Here is a 19284-nt window from a genome sequence, read left to right as displayed (position 1 = left end):
AGAATAAATTATTCCATATGATTGGAGTGTTTTACATGAGAAGGGAGGGTTAATTAGTGTTATTTTTACATATTTTTTTCCGGATCTAAAAGATCAGAATTGTATTTGGGGGTGGCATGGAAGAAAAGGGTAATGATAAAGGCAATTATCTGGTCTTAAACATCATGAAGATGCTCTGAAAATGATGAATACCCTGTAAATGTTACACGGTTGTATCATAATTGTTACTTCTGTAAAAATGATAAGGTTGGACAAAGTATAATTATGATGATGATAATATTCGTTGATTCCCCATGGTGCTTCCCCACTCTTTGAGACATTTCATGATTTCATCCCACTCAGTTCTTCCAACCTCATCCTCTGCTTCCCACACACAACAAATGTTCATCTACGTGCATCAATTTACTCTAACTGACAGTGGTGAAAACTCAGTGTATACGCTAGCTCTCACCCTTTGTCAGGGATACTCACTGTTAAATTCCCCCCGAAACCCCAGGGCCTTACTGTTACCCAAACTATTACCTAAACCCCACCCTTCTTCAGGCCACAGACCAAGTCCACCTGCCTTCCCTGGTCCATAGTGGCTTCTATTGGTCCTCAAATCCAATAGAACTTACCATCCCGACCACCGCCCAGGCTGTCAAGGACTTGTTGACTTGTTACAGTGCTTTTTGTGTGTGCATCAGTCAGATCCTTAGCGGAAATGGAAGACACACTCAATAGGGGTGACTGAAGAGAATCTAATCAAGGGCTATCTGTGGAAGTGTAGGTAGCTTAGAGGAAGCAAGCAAGGAATGATGAAGCACCCCGGACAGGGGCGCAGGCAACTCAGTGGAAGCTGTGACTATCCCTGGGTCTGAGAAAGCAAGCTGAGGAAGCAGCTACTATAACCCGGGGAGAATAGGAGTTTAAGAGTGGCTGCTGACAGGAGATGTGGTTTTGGTAAAGGAATTCATCCACCAGCAAGTAGTGACCAAGCAGGGAGGGAGCCAGGAAGGGCCCCAATCTTCTGCTTATCTTCCCGTGGACTGAACCCTCTAGGAAGCCAGGTGACAGGGAGTTAGTTGATACAGTCTGTGAAAGTCATTCTGCCAAGAACCAGAGCAGGGTAGAGAGAGGATCCTTGTTTAGAGAATGGGCAGCTCATTTTGTATGTCTTGCTTCCTGAATCAAATTAATTGCAATCTATATTGGTTCCTACCATTTGTCAGTCAAATACTGACTTTCAGCTTCCACTACATCTGGAACAGGACATGGAGTGAATGTTTGCCTTTGTGCCTATCAGCAGGTGTCTAGACTCCTGGATCTTGAGAAGGACCTCAGTACCTACCTTCTACATCTGAGGCTGCCTTATACACCCCAGCATGAGAGCTCTGTTTTGTCCATTTTTCCCTGCTTAGTAAGCACTGAAAACTAATCCAGGCTGTCTTTAAGAAATATAAGGTGGCTATTTTATTTCCATAACTGGATTCAGCATATATTTACATAGTGGCTATCCAATATCATTGAGGCACACCTCTATCTGAGAAAACAGAAAAACAATTAGTAAAGAAGAAATTAAAGCTCACTTAAACCACTTAGTGTAGCTTTTTAAAAAAGAAAAACAACAACAACAACTGCTGGCCAGGCACCGTGGCTCACGCCTGTAATCCCAGCACTTTGAGAGGCCAAAATGGGTGGATCATTTGAGGCCAGGAGTTCAAGACCAGCCTGGCCAACATGGTGAAACCCCACCTCTACTAAAAATACAAAAATTAGCCAGGCATGGTGGCGGGCACCTGTAGTCCCAGCTACTTGGGAGGCTGAGGCAGGAGAATCGCTTGAACCCAGGAGATGGAGATTGCAATAAGCAGAGATCCTGCCATGGCACTCCAGCCTGGGCAACAGAGAGAGAGACTCTGTCTCAAAACAAAGAAACAAACAAACAACAACAACAACAAGCCACTTTTGGGGGATGCTTTTGCATACATAGTTTTTCACTGATGGCAGATATGATCAAACATGAACAAAGCAACTTATCACTGAAATGAAGGTTTTGAAAATCCTTTCTGATCAACCAAATGGCTTGGTTAGATAGCATCTAATTTTTTTTAAAAAACTGTGTAGTTTTTATCCTTATTTCTAAATAAAAGCAAATAAACCAAAACCTTGAGCTACTAAAAATGAATCTTAAAGTGACTTGGTAACAACACTCCTTCTTCTTCCCACATTTATCAGAGAACTACACAGGTAGTAATACTGAATAAAGTCCTTTTTTAAACTTTTTTCTTTACAGTCAAGGTCTCGCTCTGTTGCCCAGGTTGGAATACAGTGGTCTAATCACAGGTCAATGCAATCTTGAACTCATGGGCTCAAGTGATTTTCCTGCCTCAGCCTCCGGAGGAGCTGGGACTACAGGCATGTGCCTCCACACCCAGCTAAGAGAATAAATTCTTGCATGTGAAAAAATAAATGAATGAAATTATTCTACCCTCTGTTCATTCATTCTGATGTCCAATGACCCTCCGTGCTAGGAATCTCATTGCTAATCTATGTCCCGCTACAAAATTTATCTCCTCCTTCTCTTTCCCCCATTGAAGATGGAAACAGCTGAGAAATCAGCTCTGTACGTGATAAATTTTCAGGTGACTAAATTTTTCCATAGTAAAATAGATCATTGCATCTGTGTTACTACTTACACAAATACGAAGATTCAAAAATTAATTGGTTGGCATGTTTACTAATCCTCCATTCAGTGGAGAATTTCTATCCCTACTCCCTATCTCAAAAAAGCCCAAGAAGGTCAGGGACCTGGTTTGTCTTGTTCCCCCATGGATTCCCAGCTGTCATCAAAGTCCTGACACAGTACAAGCTCACCCAACAGTTCCCAAAGTGAATAGAAATCTACAATGTATCATCTGCAGCTACAGCTTCACTCTAAGGATATACTACTCCACTGGTGGGAGTCTGTCTGTACAATATAATGATTAGGACAAAAACAAGGACATGAGTAGTAATAAAATGCTACTGAGTGTCATGGTCTGCTCTACCTTTAATCTATTAATTAACTTAACCTTCAAAACAATCCTACAAAAGTCCTATGAAGTAGGCACCATGACTATTCTCATTTTACAAATGAGAAAACCCAGGCATGGAGCAGGTGTGTCATTTTCCATATTTTATGAGTCAGATAAAGTGGGGACCCAGACAGACAGCATCGGAGCCAAACCTCTGAACGTCTAACTGTAATGCATCTACTTTATCCGCCTAAAGAAAGTAACAGGAATTCCTTCCAGTTACTAGCTGCGGTGTTTATGTTTCAAAGAAAATGAGTGGGTAGTTGAATTCATTTGTAAAAGTTTTGAAAGTGTACCAACTTAGAATTTTGTAAGTTCTTCACAATCAGATAAGTAATAAAAACATAAGGCTCAGCTGTCTTTTCCAACATTGATAAACCACTGCAAATGGTTTGTTACTTTTCTTATCCCTACAATCATTGTTCGACTCCTGTGTTTTTATCAGAACCCACTGGGTTTAGAATGTAAGGACAAAGTAGAGACATAACACTCGGTGATTAAAAAATAGAATACAAGTGTGTCTAGTTTCTAAGAAGCAGAGAAAACCAGATAGGTGGTCTTTCCCTCATATCTAAGATTCTTCCTCTCATGTAAGTTTCAGAAGAGAGATAGTTTTTTCTTCAAGATAGTAGATCCTATTTACAGAAAGTTTTCTAAGAAAGTAACAAAGGCATCAGGAGGATATAATTTCCTCTGTTGCTTTGCCCAGGGTTTAGTGGACAGTGAGAATGAAGGAAAATGAAAAACCCCAGGAAGACAGATATGGTGAGAGGCAGAGGAGAATGATTCAGTACAATTTCTTTATTATTATTAAAACACCCTGTTCTTACAGCAAGAGTCTTCACTGTATTTGTGTTTTGGTCACACTCACCCTTTACTTTCTTTTGAAAACATTATTTATTTAGAGACACAATCCCTGAATCTCTTTTTTTTTGTAACTGTTGATAAAAGCAATGAAATGTGTAGAGTTCTTCAGTGTCATTGCTGAAAAGTCAAAGTTGGGTTAGGGAAAAGAGTCTTATTGGTAAGTAAACAACTCACAAAGATGAAAGGAGACAGAAGAGCTTTATTTAAGTTCTCTAAATAGAAGTTCAAAGTTAAGGAAAAATCACTTTAATTCCACCAATAAAAAAATTACAAACAAGTAGCCATGTATTCTACACTAGATGAACATGAGTGTTTAAGCACAAGCAAGATGAATAAGAAAAGTTTTCATTTCCCTTGGCAAGGAACATCTTCTCCTTTGTCCTCAGCATCAGTTTTACCTGCCCCAAGTCAGTGCATCACAAGCTTTTCTGTTAGAATAAAAATTTAAACAGAAAAAAAAAAAAAAAAAAAAGAATACTCCTTAAGATGCAGGGCAGCAAGAAATCCTCCGATTGTTCCAGGGTGTGATCTTGTTTTACTTTTTAAATTACTACTATTTTAAGATTGCAATAGTTTTGGGGGTCCAGGTGGTTTTTGGTTACACGGAATAAATTCTTTAGTGGTGAATTTTGAGATTTTAGTGCACCCATCACTGGAGCAGTGTCCCAATATGTAGTCTTTTATCCCTCACCCCACTCTCAGGCTTCCCCTTGCAAGTCCCCATAGTCCATTATATCACTCTCTATGTCTTTGCATCCTCATCGCTTAGCTCACACTTGTAAGTGAGAACATACGGTATTTCAATTTCCATTCCTGAGTTACTTCACTTAGAATAATGGCCTCCAGCTCCATCCAAGTTGCTGCAAAAGACATCATTTCATTCTGTTCTAGGATGTGTTCTAATAGCAGTTGCTGCAAGCAAACTATTTTTTGAAGGATCAAGCTTTATATGAATAATTCATACAAATCCAGCATTCTATTCCATGATATAGATCTTGTCTTAGTACAAAATATCTCTACCAAAATATCTGAGTAAAACTGATACTTAAAAGAGATTACTGTATCCACCTATGACTTTTCCTACACAGCCCTGGGAGTAAGACAATCCCACTTGAGAAGCACAGTCTCAACTGGGATTAACCAGTTAGGTGATTGCCAGTTACATTAAATGATAGCCTATTGGAATATCTGACATCATCTCTATTCAACGCTCCAGCATCCAAAGTTAAATATGACGGAGAACCACACACGTAAAAGAAACCTGCTCACAACTGACAGATTTGTTTGCAATTTACTTCTGCTCTAACCTCTAAAAAGTGATGCTAAGAGGCAATGAGCTTATCTAAAAGTGATTAGCAATAACAAAAAAAAAGTGAAGCAAAATTGACCTCATAAACCACAAAGCCCAGAGCTTAATCACCTACATTTCTCTTTCTGCAATCCACTAACTAGCTACCCTGACTAACACACTTATCTTCCCACGTTTCTCAAACTTTTACCATTTTCAAAAAGTCTCTCTACTTACTTTTTGTAGCCCACTGTCACTAGCAAAGTGCTCCTTATCTCTTAGCTACAATGCTACGAAATGTCAGTCTGCTACATAAAAAGACCGAAGTAATCAACTAAGTCCCCTCACACACTTTCTTTCCCCCATTTTCCTATGCTTCCTTTTCACATGCACTGGAGCCATTTAGTGTGCAATATTTTTCTCAAGGAGTCTGAGAAAGTATTAATACTAACAAAGAAACCATACCAAAATGACACACTATCTAGAAAAAAACCTTAAAAATACCCTAACAAGAGCAGGAAATCCCTCTACTTTACATAACCCCTTCACTCTTCATCTTCATGCTTAAAAGAAAAATCACACTTCATGTCAGAAACACAACTTTGAAAGACAAGCATTAAAAATGAGTCTGCACCTGTACTCTTGCCCCGTCACTTTATATTGCAATTAGCTGTGTGTATGTCTGGATCCTCTGCTAAATGGTGAGAACCTGGAGGGCAGGAGTCACATGGGACTCATCTTTGCATCTCCAGTCTCTGGCTCAATGATGTCCGTTCAAATGTCCATTCTTGACTATTAACTGGACTGATGTTTCTTTCTCATTTCTAATTTGACTCCAAGATCTCCTTGTTTTGACTATGCTCATATGCTTTCATCACTGAAATAAACTCGAGTAGCTCGGTTTGGGGGGCAGGAGTTTGCAAAACTAGCGACAGTAATTACTGCTAAGAGATAATGGGGGAAGACACCAAGTTTAAGAGGCCAATTGCAAAGCCTACTATATGGCCATTAGAATGAGAATGTAAACATATTACTGATAAGGCACAGAATTAGATTGGTTGGAAGAAAACCTGGGTCCCATTTCAGATGAGATAAGATATGAGAAGTTTTACAAAAATATTTCAGGTACTTAGAGCACTATACATATTAGTTATTACTGTTATATCAGTGCATTCTGAATACATCTTTGTCTTTGAAAATTCCTTAACTTTACTTCTTGTTTATTTCCCCATACCATGATATTCTAGGATTAATGACAGTGTTTGTAAAGTGTTTTGAAATCCCTGAAGTGTTATAATCAACCCAAGTACCATTTTATTTATGCAAACTGTGTCTACACAGCGAGTCCACTTAAATACCTAGGATTGGGAACTGCTGTCTCATAAGGCTTAATAAATAATTCCCTCTGGCTCTAAAAGCAAGTACTTTTTCAATGACAATGGGAGGGAAAGCAAAGGAATTGCTCTATGGCATCTGTTGTGTAACGTTCTTCTAATGGCACATCTCGATAAATGCATGAGAGTCCTTGGAGAGTTACAGCACACAGTAAAGAGAGAGTGGTAAAAATCCCAGTATTTCTGAAAAGGAAAGCAAGACAAATTAAAGTTAGCAAGTCCCCACAGTTTACATCAATAAAAATCAACAATGCTGCAACTAACCTCTACTTTACACATAATGGCAGCTTCCTAGGGTCTCTATTGGTGAGGCAAAAATTAAATGCAATATTGAAATGGGAGCAGTGAGGCGGTGGTATACAAGGAAAGGGGAGGGGAAATAACACTCTATAATTCAGAACCCAGGAGATAAGATAAAATATGCATGTGTGAACTGCCTGGACCAATCTAAACCAAAATAGCAATTTAAAACACATTATATGCTTGGTGTGATGCATATATTCAGATATTTAATGGAAGTGAAGGATAAATGCAGCTCACTCAAGTTAGGTGACTTTAAAAAGTAACACAGCTAATAAGTAGCAGAATAAGATTACACCTAAGCCACAGACCTCCAAGCCCAGTGAACTTTGCACCCTGTGCCTGATACCTTTCATGTGTTAGAGATAGACTTTGACTTCTAAAACCAAGAACCAAGGATGTTCAGTGGGAAGGACTGGTATACATAGGTAGCAAAGTCTGAAAGTCTGCAAGTGAGAACTTGACTCTGCCAATGGCTTTCTGTAGGACCCAAGACAGGGTTTTAAAAACTCTTTCCTGCCTAATAGTCACTTCACGATATTTAAAAGTAAATGAAATAATCTACACAAAACGCTTTAATATTCCGGTAAAAATACTATATGAGCAATCCCAAATGCCATCATTTAACTCATCTAAATTAATGAGAAGAAAGGAAAGCCGCTCCCTTTATATACTTAATTCAACTTGCCCTTAAATGGAGGAATTCCCCAAGACACTCCTTAATGCCACATATTTGATGGAAATATTAACTCTCAAACTCGTATTTTATAACCTTTTGTCTCATTGCATTTGAATAGGCTTTAAAGGCATTCTCAAAACCAACTGTTTTATTAGAATTTTGCATACTTCTAGAGCAGTCTGGAAGTACTCGATAGTGAAAACTATAGGAAGGGAATTGATTATTTACCTCCAGGTCATCATTGGGGATAGCTCTTCTCCACTTTGTGTTCCATCTGATGTGTTCATAGGCATTGACTACAACTTCAATTGCTTTAGGACAAGAATGGCAGGCCTGTATCACCTGCAGAGGAAGCACAGAGTTTCATTAGTTTGATGCACATACATGGTTCATTCATTTTGCTCACAGAGACATCAAGAGTTCACAGACCAGTGGGCATGGTGGCATGTGCCTGTAATCCCAGCTACTTGGGAGACTGAGGCAGGAGGATTGCTTGAGCCCAAGAGTTCAAAGCTATCTTGGGCATCATAGCAAGACCCTATCTGTAAGAATAAAAAAAAAAAAAAACCAGAACCCACAGACCAACTAAGCTCCCTATATAGCTAAAATGATTTTAAGAAGTTTCATGCCTTCAAGTATTCCATTACACTGCCACCATGGCAGATAGGCAGATTAATAAAATCAGATCAATTTCTTTCACTTTTCACGAGCAAGTGAAAAAGAGTCACTAACAAAGAAGATGAGAACCGAAGAATTACTTTGCCTTTGTACATAATTGAAGCAATTTTGAGACATGCTGGACACAGAATACGTTTCCAGCTGCCTGGGAAACTCTTCCAGCTCTACAGAACATTTTATCAAAAAATTCTGTGTTAGTCAATCAACTTAGATTTGCTGGTGACCACGAGGTAAAGTAAACTACAGAGTAACATGCAAGTTGAGCCTCGTTATCTTCCCAGTTCAATACCTGCAGAGGGCTGGTGTCATGTACTAAACCACACTTATTGGTGTTTTACCTTTCATCAACAAATAAAAGATAACATGAAATTCAGTTAGCTCTTAGCACACTCTGCTTAACAGTTTATTGACCAACCAAAAATACTCGAAAGCTGAGTCAAAGTGGCCAGAATTTCCTTCAGGAGACAGAAAGATTTAGCTTTAACATTTAGATCAAACTAGATGGATGTTTATACACTTAACCAACTTTTGGTGTGGCCAGTAAAAGGCACTCCTGAGTCCCAGTTTAATCATCTTTCTTTCCATTGCCACCAGACAAGCAGCTCCAGCCACAGACCTGCTCTTCTAAATTTTCTCATCATGAGTTTCATATCAGTCCCATTTTTCCCTTGAAACTTTGGAAAACATAAATCAACTTCTCCAAGGGGTCCTCCTAAAGCCCCTTTCACTTGGTATTAGGTGAGGAGGAAGCCCATCCTTCACCATTAGAAGAGAGGCATGCCTCTGCCTTTAAACAACTTTCTCCAAAGACATTTCTTCCTAATTTCCCAGACCATCTCAACCTCAACTTATTATTGTTGAGCAAAAGATCATAAAACCGACTTTCCCTCCATAGGGAAATGTGATGCTTGACAACCTTCTTCATAGGTGGTCTAGCATTGCCTTTTTCAGTGTAGGGTGGTAAAGACCTAATGTCTTGGGATCACAGATAAAACAGAGACAGAAAGGCTATGATCTTAATACTCAACTAAGTAAGAGTGTGTGCATGTGTGTGTGTGAGTGAGTGTGTCTGTGTGTGTTGACAGTAAAGAGGCCAACCTGAATGGAGTCAGGGAAGGGCTAAAGGTCAGAGCTGGTAAGATGAAGCCAGCTGGTAGCACACCTGGAAACCAGTCTGAAGAGCTTGGGATTGACTTGACAGAGAACAAGAGGCTATTATACACTCTTAACAAGAAGAGGTGATATTCAACCTATCCATTCCATTAGGAAGCCTTTATTGAGCACAGATTTAGTACTATGACAGTAATTCTGGGACATTTATGACCTGTTTTTTGTCTTTAAGGAGTTTACAACCTAGTTGAAGAGAAAAGACACAAATAATTTCAAAGAGTTAGAGAGCAATATGAGTCAGTAAGTAGTAAAAGACTAACTTAAAGATCATCAAGTGCTCCTTGAGCACCATCAGCAACGCACAGAGAAGACCAGTGCATCAAGGGCAGAGAGTGGAGGGGAGGCTGACGGGAAGTACACCAACCGGCTCCTAGGCTGGCGTCAGCGCTAGTGTTGGGAAGGAAGGGTGGCTGAAGCTGGGAGAAGGAACAAGTCTAGGGCTTAATACTAATCAGATAGGAGGAGGAAAGAATACAACTTGGAAGCCACAGATAGAGGACAAACAGAGTTGCCACTGATGGACAGAAATGAGGAACATACTAATCTGGGATGGACAGATAATGAGGAGGAGGATAGTTCTTTTTTTTTTTTTTTGAGACAGAATTTTACTCTTTTAGCCCAGGGTGGAGTGCAATGCACAATCTTGGCTCACTGCAACCTCCGCCTCCTGGGTTCAAGCAATTCTCCTTCCTCACCTCCCAAGTAGCTGGAATTACAGATCATGCCACCACTCCCGACTAATTTTTGCATTTTTAGCAGAGACAAGGTTTCACCATGTTAGTCAGGCTGGTGTTGAACTCCTGACCTCCAGTAATCTGCCCGCCTAGGCATCCCAAAGTGCTGGGATTACAGGTGTGAGCCACCGCACCCAGCCATTCATATCAGCCAAAAATGTACACAATAGAGGCTCCCATGAGAAGGCTAATATATAGTTATTATGTGTCATCAAAGTATGTGCTGGCTAAAGCCATGAAGTTCAGCGACACTCTAAATGGGTATAAATGGAAAAGATAGAGGATCATTACCTACAGCTTCAGAAATCCTAGTAGGCACGAGAGAGGAAGAAAGGAAAATAATAGCTACCATTTTTTGAGGACTTACTATGTGCAAGGGACTGTGATAAATCTTCATATACTTTAACTTGCTTAGCCATTGAACAATCCTATGAAATTGGTCCTATAATCATCCCCATTTCAGAAATTGAAGGCCAAAGGCTGAGAAAATTTAACCTCTGGGTCTTTTAGCCAGGAAATGGTAGAGTCAGGATTTAAACTCAAGTCTGCATGACTCCAAAGTCAAAAGAAAACCAGATACGTCAGAGTAAAAGACACCAAATGAAGAAAGCATTCAAAGTGAGGTTATCACGGGGGTCGTGAAAATCAAGAGATGAAGACAGATTAAATACTAGCAGAGTGAATTAGAAGGTCAAGTCACTGGGAGTTGAGTGGACTGAAACAGGTAAGGAACAGATTGTGGGGGATAAATAAAGGATAAACGAAAAGTTGTAGCTAGGGCTGGCCTGTCCTCATCTTTAACACCCTTGGTGTCATAGCATGCAGAGTGTTAGAGGCCCAATAAATAATTTTCCCTTCTTAGTGTAGGACCCATTAAAAAATGAAATGAAGATGACAGAGATCAGGATATCATCTTTATTACTGATAAAATAGATTACATATTTTTAGTTAGGGGCCATACACAGATTCTAACACTCTACCCCTAAACTGAATTTATACCCCCAAATTGCAGGCCTGTGCCTGCCAGACAGAGTTTATTATTGGAAGCTTCCACATGAATGAACAAAGAATTCAAGGATCCTCTAGACCCAAGGTTAAGCAAGCTAACTCAATTCCGCCTCCCAACTCATCAATCTGTTAAGTGAAGTGAGAAGGTTGGGGACAGAGATTAGTGGGGGTTTTATTTTAGTAGCATTTTCCTCATGAAAACATGAGACAAAGGAAACATGAGACAGCAGACTGGTGTGGACCCCAAAGGGAGAAACCACAGCCTCCTTTTGGCCTTCCCAGTCCAGAAAACAGAAGATACTCAGTAAGCTTCACCTTCATGAGTCTCTGGCATCTCTATTCTCCCTTCATGGAGGAACAATTAGACAAAAAAGCTATTTCTACTATGGTGACTACTGGAGAGAGATTTAGATACCTCATCTCACCATCCAACCCCAAAATCATGGATTAATACACAATCTATTGCAAAAGAGATTCAAGGTAAGTCTCCCTGCCTCTCTTCTCATCCAAACATCATCTGTAAGTCACTTCAGCAGAAACATTCTCAAGCCACTTGCACTCTTATATATTGATATGTATGTGTTCAGAAAGGTCCTTAATGATCAAAGAGAACTGCCTAGCTTCATACACAGCATTGTTCAACGGCAGAAATCATCCTCACCTCCCCCAAACCCTCATGTTACCTTTCCTCCTGTAGAAAAATGTCTTTCTTGCCCTACAAGAAAACCCAATCTTGGCTCCCTGGGGTGTCACTTTCTTCTGAATTATGCTGGGAGAAAAAAAAAATCAAATGTCCTTTTGTACCCTGGAAAGCAATTGCAGACCCTATAAGTCTTTTTTCCCCCGCTTATGTAATTTACACATTGGCTTTCAGTGAAATACACCCTCTACAAATTTGCTTTGTATTTGGAAGAAAGCATCTTCAGCCCTGACCTTGTTCCTTGTAAATAAGGAAACTGAATTCCCTATCCACACAAGAACGAATCACTTTATCTTCTGGATAAATGAGTCAGTCACTTACTTGTCATAAAGATGACTTTCTCTTTGGAAAGTCAGACTGTGGAGTAGTTGTTCTAAATCACTTTGAAGCATCTGCATAGTAAATTGAATAGTTTTTCTTTGCTTTTCCTTTGGAAGGGGTCCAGCTCTCCTACACAGTCTGTTGAGTAGCAACAAAAATGTTTGTTTGTAATACCAGCCATCTACCAGTAGCCAACTCTTAGTCTCTTTAGCATACAGCCAAACTAAAGGAACTCAAAGGAACAAAATAACTGAATAAGAAAATGCTAACCATGGACAAAGTTGGTTGGAACACACAATTGTATGCCTACTTTACAGGCTGGTGGAGCCATCAAGAAAAGCCAGCAGGGGAGATGCCTATGCTGGACCAACAGCACATGTTGAGAGGAGGAGAAAAGGAAACACCAGGGTTGAATGCCACTACTGGAGTCCACAGCAAGTTTCAGAATACAACTCAACATTTAGTCTCTGGGCAGGGACTCACACACATACTGTCTCTCCTGGTTGGGAAGATCGCTATAGTAAACCAGGCCCAGGAGCACCAATTCTCCTGCTCAACACATGTGTAAGAATAATAATAGTTATAGCCATCATTTGTTTAATGGTCACCATGCCCATGGCACCGTGCTAACCACTTCTCAAATACTATCTCGTTTAATTCTCAAAACAACCTTACAAGAAGGATATTGCTAATCATGGATAAAGTGATAGAGTATGTTTCTCTGCCACCTTCATGCCCTGTGTCCCTGTACATCCTTTTCCATAGAAGGAAAGTAGTCTCTGAATGACAATATGCAGAAAATTAGGCTTTGTGAAGTGAGCTGTATTACAGAGGTAGATGTTTTTGTCTTTTAGAGGTAACATCATGAAGTATGATCAGCCCTTAGCAAGATGTAAGTAAGAAAAAAAGATGGTAGTAAACAAAGACAGAGATGTTTATAGATGCAGGATAGGACTGAAGGGAGGAACTGGGAAAGAAGTCCAAGAGAAAGAGGAAAGAAATGTTTGGCACCATCCTCTGGGCTTTGAGCATATTTGTGATGTGCTATGAGTAGGAATAACTTCCTTCTGGGGAAGGACTGAGTCTGCATATTATTGCCAAGGCATAAATTCAGGGTATACTCATTCAACAGGGGAAGAAACTGAGGCCCAGAAACTTTCAGCAGTTTATTTAGTCACACTCTTAGGTAAGTGACAGAAACCAAGTTTGACCCCAAAGTCTGTGCTTCTCACCACCCTCACTATTTCCGCTGTGAGTCTAAGCTACCCTCATCTCTCATCTAAATTATTGCAACTTTGCTGGCCCCCACTCAGAGTTATTCTCTTAAAGGCAGTCAAAAGGATCATTTTAGAATATAAATCAGATTTTTATTTTTCCCAACTCAAAATCTTTCAGTGACTTCCTCTCCCATGCAGAGTAAAACACCAAGAATATTCCCACGGCTTACAAGGCCACATATATGGTCTGCAGACAACCCACATATATACCTCTTGGATTTATCTTCTCCTTGCTCACTCCACTTCAGCCACTGTGGCTTCCTTGCTCTCCCTCAAACATGCTTAGCCCTCTCCTACCTCAGGACCCTTGCACCTGCTTTTCCTTAGGCCTGGAATGCTCTCCCCACCTCCCCATCAGGTGTTTGCATGGCTTGTTCCTCCACATCCTTATTTTTTCTAATCAACTTAAAGTAGCACACATAATCTGGCATTCTCTCTCTTTTTTTTTTAACACTGATTTTTCTCCATAGTACCAAGCATATCAGTGTATATTTATTTGGTTTTGTTTTGTTTGTTTTCTGTCTCCCACTAGAAAGTATCTTTCAGGAAGGCCTTTGGTTCATTGCTCTACCTCCAGCAAATAAAACAGTGCTCGACACTTCGGAGGTGTCTAGTAAATATTTGTTAAATAAACAAATGAGTGAATTTGACACTTACTCTGTGTGACTTGATGAAAATATTTTAAGACTATTAGCTTTAGCTTAATCACCTTTTAAATGTGAATATGCCAGTGCCTACCTCAGAGTCAATTATAAAAATAAAACGAAATAGTCTGTATAAAACCTATTTAGAGCTCAACACAGGACAGTTATTGTAACATTCTTCTTACTCTGTTCCTCGTCTTAATCATTTGTAGTTCTCTAAGAAAGTTTTGTAAAAATTCATGACATTCTGGGTTTTACATACAATGTTAAAAAAAGAATTAGTTAATCTTCCATTAACATCCTGATAACCAAGAGAAAATTCCTTACTGAGATCACAGGAATTGCTGAACCCATAAAATCTTCATTTGAAAGTTCTCTGGTTTGTCCATCTGGAATTTGCCCTGACTGAATGAACTACCCTTAAATTCTCTAGTAGAACTTTTCTTCTAACTAAGCCTCACACTGCAGGACTTCAGACAAGTCCCTGACATTTTACCCAGGTAAGAGGTAGAACTTAAGCTGTGAATTCAGAAAAACATCTGTTAATTTGCTTTCTGTGGCCTAATTAGTCAGCTGTCGTATACTTCAAACTCTTCTTCTTGTTAGTTAAATTTTTAGAGTAAGGGAGAATCCTAAGTATAGTACTATGTGATTTATTTTCAGATAAAATGCATTTTGGCCTCCAAATTACCAGCAAGAAAACTATGCAGAATTCACACTCTTCCACATTTCTGTAGCACTCATTATTCTTCTACCTTATCATTTATCACAACCTATTAAAATTACCCCTTTATTTATTTGTCTCATCTGCTAGATTCTAAGCTTCTTGAGGATAGGTCCCATGTCTTAGTCATATCAATACTGTTAGCAACTGGTCCCTACGAGTCTGTTTGAGATTACAACTGTTATTAAGAAAAACTGTGCAGTGTGATATCATAAGAATAGATGCTGGAACCAAAGTATCTAAGGTTGAATCCTGGCACTGGCACTGTGGAAGCTCAGGTAATTTACTTAACTGTGCCTCAGTTTCCTCCTCTGTAGAATAGGGGCAATAATAATATATATCTTGTATGATTATTGTAAGAATTAAGAGATACAAAATGCTTATAAGAGTGTGCTTATTTATTATATATAATAAATATAATTTTTAGTACTTAATAAATGTTAGCTTTCATTAAACTTGAAAATCGGGTGGCCCTTTCATGGCTACAAGCTAATTTCAAAGCAGACTGAGTCATCTTTAGATCAGCCATTCTGTTTAAAAGATGGCAAATGTATGCCTGTCTAACACTATTCACCTTTCTGGCAGACTTACCTCAGTCCCCCAGGAAGCCACCAGTGCATTGGTGTTCACACAAGGTATAAAAAATTATTTGCTACTCTTGTTCTCATTCTAGCTGTCATACCCAATTTCAAGCAAACCTAGACTAGGATGAGATGAGGAGACAGCTAGGATTAGGTATGTAATGGAAGGTCAAAGAGGATCAGAGGTAGTTAGTCCCAGGACTCAAGCCTCAAACAAGCTTCAGTTACTTGGAGATTTCGGACAGGGCCGCTATTTGAATCTCCCTCAACCTCCTGACCACTGGGCAGAGCCTCACCTTGTGGAACTGTGGAGGGTATATTCGGGCCGCACCATGGTTCAACAGGAGCTGGTAACAGATTTCAGGCTGGGCAGCAGGGCGCACGGAGGTGACCTTCAGCACGTACTGGATGGCAGCACAGCCATTGATATCCATGAGATTGGCTTCCGCGCCAGCTTCCAGCATCATGTGCATGAGCACGTGGTCACAGTTCCAGGCTGCTTTGTGGAGGGGAGATTTAAAGTCGTCATCCCGGGCATTGACTTCGGCTTTGTAGTCAAGCAGCATGCGGCAGACGAGGTGGTGCTCTGTGCTGTACTCCTGCTCCTTAAAGCGGAGGGCCCAGTAGGCGGCGATGGCCAGGGGGGTCTCCATGTGGGCATTCACGCTGTCCACTATGGCCCCGTGTTCCACGTAAAAGGCTACCAGCTCTGAAAGGCCGAAGTGGGCAGCCGTGTGCAAGGGCGTCTCCTCATCTTGGTTGTTGGTCTTCATGTTCACATTCGCCCCTACAAAGGGAAATTGAGGCAGACAATTATTTAAATGTGTTTTGTCATTATTCCTAAGGTTCATTAAATAAGACTTTTCTTACTGTTTCTCTTTTAACTTCTGCCATATATTATCCCTAGCCCTCAACCCCTTTGTCCCTAGGCTCCCTTCCCGGGCCTGGTGGAAGCCATTCCCTTGAAGCAACATTGCCATCTCCTGGACAACCAGCAAAGGTACCCATGGGAGGAGAAGGAAGGATTTGTGCCAGAATGCTGGAGCCTTGCTGAATTTCGCTTCTTACTCCCAGGTGGATTTGGAAATACCAAGAGATTTCTATAACTAAGTCGTTTTTATCAATATAACAATGATATTTGCTAATATCATTAAATACAAATGTTATATCACAAACTTTGACTCTTTAAAAATCAACTGTTTTGCCGGGCGCGGTGGCTCAAGCCTGTAATCCCAGCACTTTGGGAGGCAGAGACGGGTGGATCACGAGGTCAGGAGATCGAGACCATCCTGGCTAACACGGTGAAACCTCGTCTCTAATAAAAAATACAAAAAAAAAAAAAAATTAGCCGGGCGAGGTGGTGGGCGCATGTAGTCCCAACTACTCGGGAGGCTGAGGCAGGAGAATGGCGTGAACCCGGGAGGCGGAGCTTGCAGTGAACTGAGATCCGGCCACAGCACTCCAGCCTGGCCGGCAGAGTGAGACTCCGTCTCAAAAAAAAAAAAAAAAAAAAAAAAAAAAAAAATCAACTGTTTTGAATATTCCACAAAATAATACTTTTCTTCTCTTTCATAGCAGATGAACCTAAAAGTCTGATGCAAGTAAACTTCAGTGGTATGGAAATTTCCTATCCCTTTGACTGAAATTACAGTATTAGGGTTGCCCAAGTCTGTGAGGCTTTCTTGGAACACAGCACCACCACCACCAAATATGCATGTGCGTGCACACACACACACATACACACACACACACCACTTTAGTCACCAAACTAGGCTAAAGGTTATATTTTTCATCAAAAGGTGTAGAAGATGGTATAGTAGAAATACTCACTGAAAGACAGAGAGAATGATTCAGAGACTGTAAAATGTTTGATTTATGGTTCACAAAGGATGTTAGAAATAGGAATTTTTTGTGCTTGGAAAGCTCCTTAGAATTACTTAATCCAACCCACTTATTTAACAGACTAGAAAACTTAAGTGAATTTTGTTTTTCTAATTCGAAATGTTAAGTGTGAGAGTGGTCAACTCAAGAAGCTGAAATTTTCCTTCTCTGCCTAATTTAATGAGGTGAACCAAATGACCCCTAGGGGGCCAACTCTAATTAATCAACTCTACTGGATTTTTTTATAGCTACTTCACATCTGTAGAGACATTATTATTATTATTATTACTATTACTATGCTAGTAACTAGTATTTATTAAACTCTTAACCATGTGCAGCATTCTGGGCTAAATGCTTTTCATATACTGCTTCATTGAATCTTCCAAGTAATCCTTTGAAGTAGGTGCAGTTTTTATCCTAATTTTACAGATGAAGAAATTTGTACTCAGAGAGGTTAATAATCAGCCAAAAGTACAACCAGCTAGTTGTCACAGGTGCAACTAGCTCGGGTCAGTGTCACAGGTGGTAAAGTAATTTACCAAGACAGTTCTAGGTAAAGAAAGGCAGATTTATTAGAGAAGTATGAAAATATGTTGCAAGGTTGCAACCGGCAGCACAGCAGAGAAGAGGCTGTGTAGCGGCAGGGTGCGACTGCAGCGAAGTTTTATAGGGTTGTGCTGGAGGGAGCTGCTGTGCTGAAGGAGATCATTGTGCCCACAGAACAAGGTCATTGTGCCAGGAAGAAGTCATTGTGATTTCCCATGTCTCAGAACAATTGTTCATTGTTCTTCCCCGCCTGGGGCTCTCTCCCACCAGGGACCCCTTCCTCGTTGTTGAACCAAGGTTTGAAAACAGATAGCCTGGCTTGGAAATTCTTTATCACTGTTCTATTTTACCTCATATTACTTTTCTGAAGGAAAATTTTTCTGTAGTTTACTCTCTTTTACTATATGAAAACCAGAAAGTAGTAAAAAGATAATATTACATTTTGTTAGCTTTAAAAAAATCCGTTCACCATGTATTGTTCCTTTATGCCCTTATTTATGGCATCTGCTGATCATATGGAACATATTTGAGAAAGCCAAAACTCCTACAAGCATGCTCAATATCCTATACAAAATCAGTCCCCAAGGAAGGTACCTAAGAGTACATTGCTCTGTAAACTCTGAGACTGTATTCGTAACTTGTAGAAGGCAGAACTGTAACCAAAGATGGTGTTTCACGAAGCCATCTGTATCAGTGTTCTGCCCTAGAGAAGTTCTGGGTCAGGTCTTATTTCAGGTCGGCTCATCTTTGCTTTGGAGTGAAATGGAATGAATGAGAATGTCTTCCCAGAAGCCATGTGCAGGGTCATTTCAGATGCTGGAGAATTTCCAGTAAGGAAGAGAATCAAAGGGTCAGGATGAAATTCTTACAGGCCAACTTGGAACAAACCACATCCTTTATTTTTTAAAGCAGTTGGACATTTACAATTGATCTTTGACCTGTTGGTACAACTAGATATGCTACATGGTTTCCTTTTCTGAATAGGAGTTCCTTATTTTTATACTTGAATTGTGTCACCAGTATAACTTTTCCAGGAAATATATAAAGTACAATGATTTGACTACTTTTTTATTTTAGACTTTGTGATTTATTCAAGAAATTAGAGACCAGAAACATAAATTCCTGGGAGCTTTGAATATATTTTTAATGTGAAAATACAATGTATTAGTTTCCAAGAGCTGCCCTAACAAAATACCACACATTGGGTAGCTTAAAACAACAGAAATTTATTCTCCCACACCTCTGGAGACTGGAAGTCCAAAATTAAAGTATCTAGTGTTGGTTTCTTCCAAAGACTTTGAAGGAGAATCTGCCTCAGACCTCTCTCCTACCTTCTGTTGATGGCTGGCAGTCCTTGGCTTGTAGACCTATCACTCCATTCTCTGCCTTCACCGTCACATGGCATTCTCTCTGTGTCTCTGTGTTGTAGGAAAATC

The 19284-nt window shown here is 40.0% G+C and overlaps 1 protein-coding gene and 1 long non-coding RNA gene across 2 annotated transcripts in view; one reads left to right on the top strand and one right to left on the bottom strand.

The window, feature by feature from the left end:
- Positions 1 to 4400: 4400 nt before the first annotated feature.
- ASB4 (ankyrin repeat and SOCS box containing 4) overlaps positions 4401 to 19284 on the bottom strand; it is a 53930-nt gene continuing 39046 nt past the window's right edge. The window contains exons 3-5 of the mRNA XM_033193457.1: positions 15718 to 16208; positions 7813 to 7926; positions 4401 to 6788 (exon numbers count right to left, since the gene is read on the bottom strand). Coding sequence (XP_033049348.1) covers positions 6600 to 6788; positions 7813 to 7926; positions 15718 to 16208 — 794 coding nt within the window. The 3' untranslated portion in view covers positions 4401 to 6599. The remainder of the gene's footprint in view (positions 6789 to 7812; positions 7927 to 15717; positions 16209 to 19284) is intronic.
- On the top strand, positions 14534 to 16740 carry LOC117072965. Its single transcript, XR_004433035.1, has 3 exons — positions 14534 to 14616; positions 15426 to 15475; positions 16351 to 16740. It is a non-coding gene; the product is annotated as an uncharacterized LOC117072965 (long non-coding RNA).

Source organism: Trachypithecus francoisi, unplaced genomic scaffold, assembly GCF_009764315.1.
Source record: "Trachypithecus francoisi isolate TF-2019V2 unplaced genomic scaffold, Tfra_2.0 Lachesis_group4, whole genome shotgun sequence".
In the NCBI taxonomy this organism is placed as follows: domain Eukaryota; kingdom Metazoa; phylum Chordata; class Mammalia; order Primates; family Cercopithecidae; genus Trachypithecus; species Trachypithecus francoisi.
The sequence above is the reverse complement of the archived record's forward strand: the minus strand, read 5'-3'. Positions and strand labels throughout refer to the sequence as shown.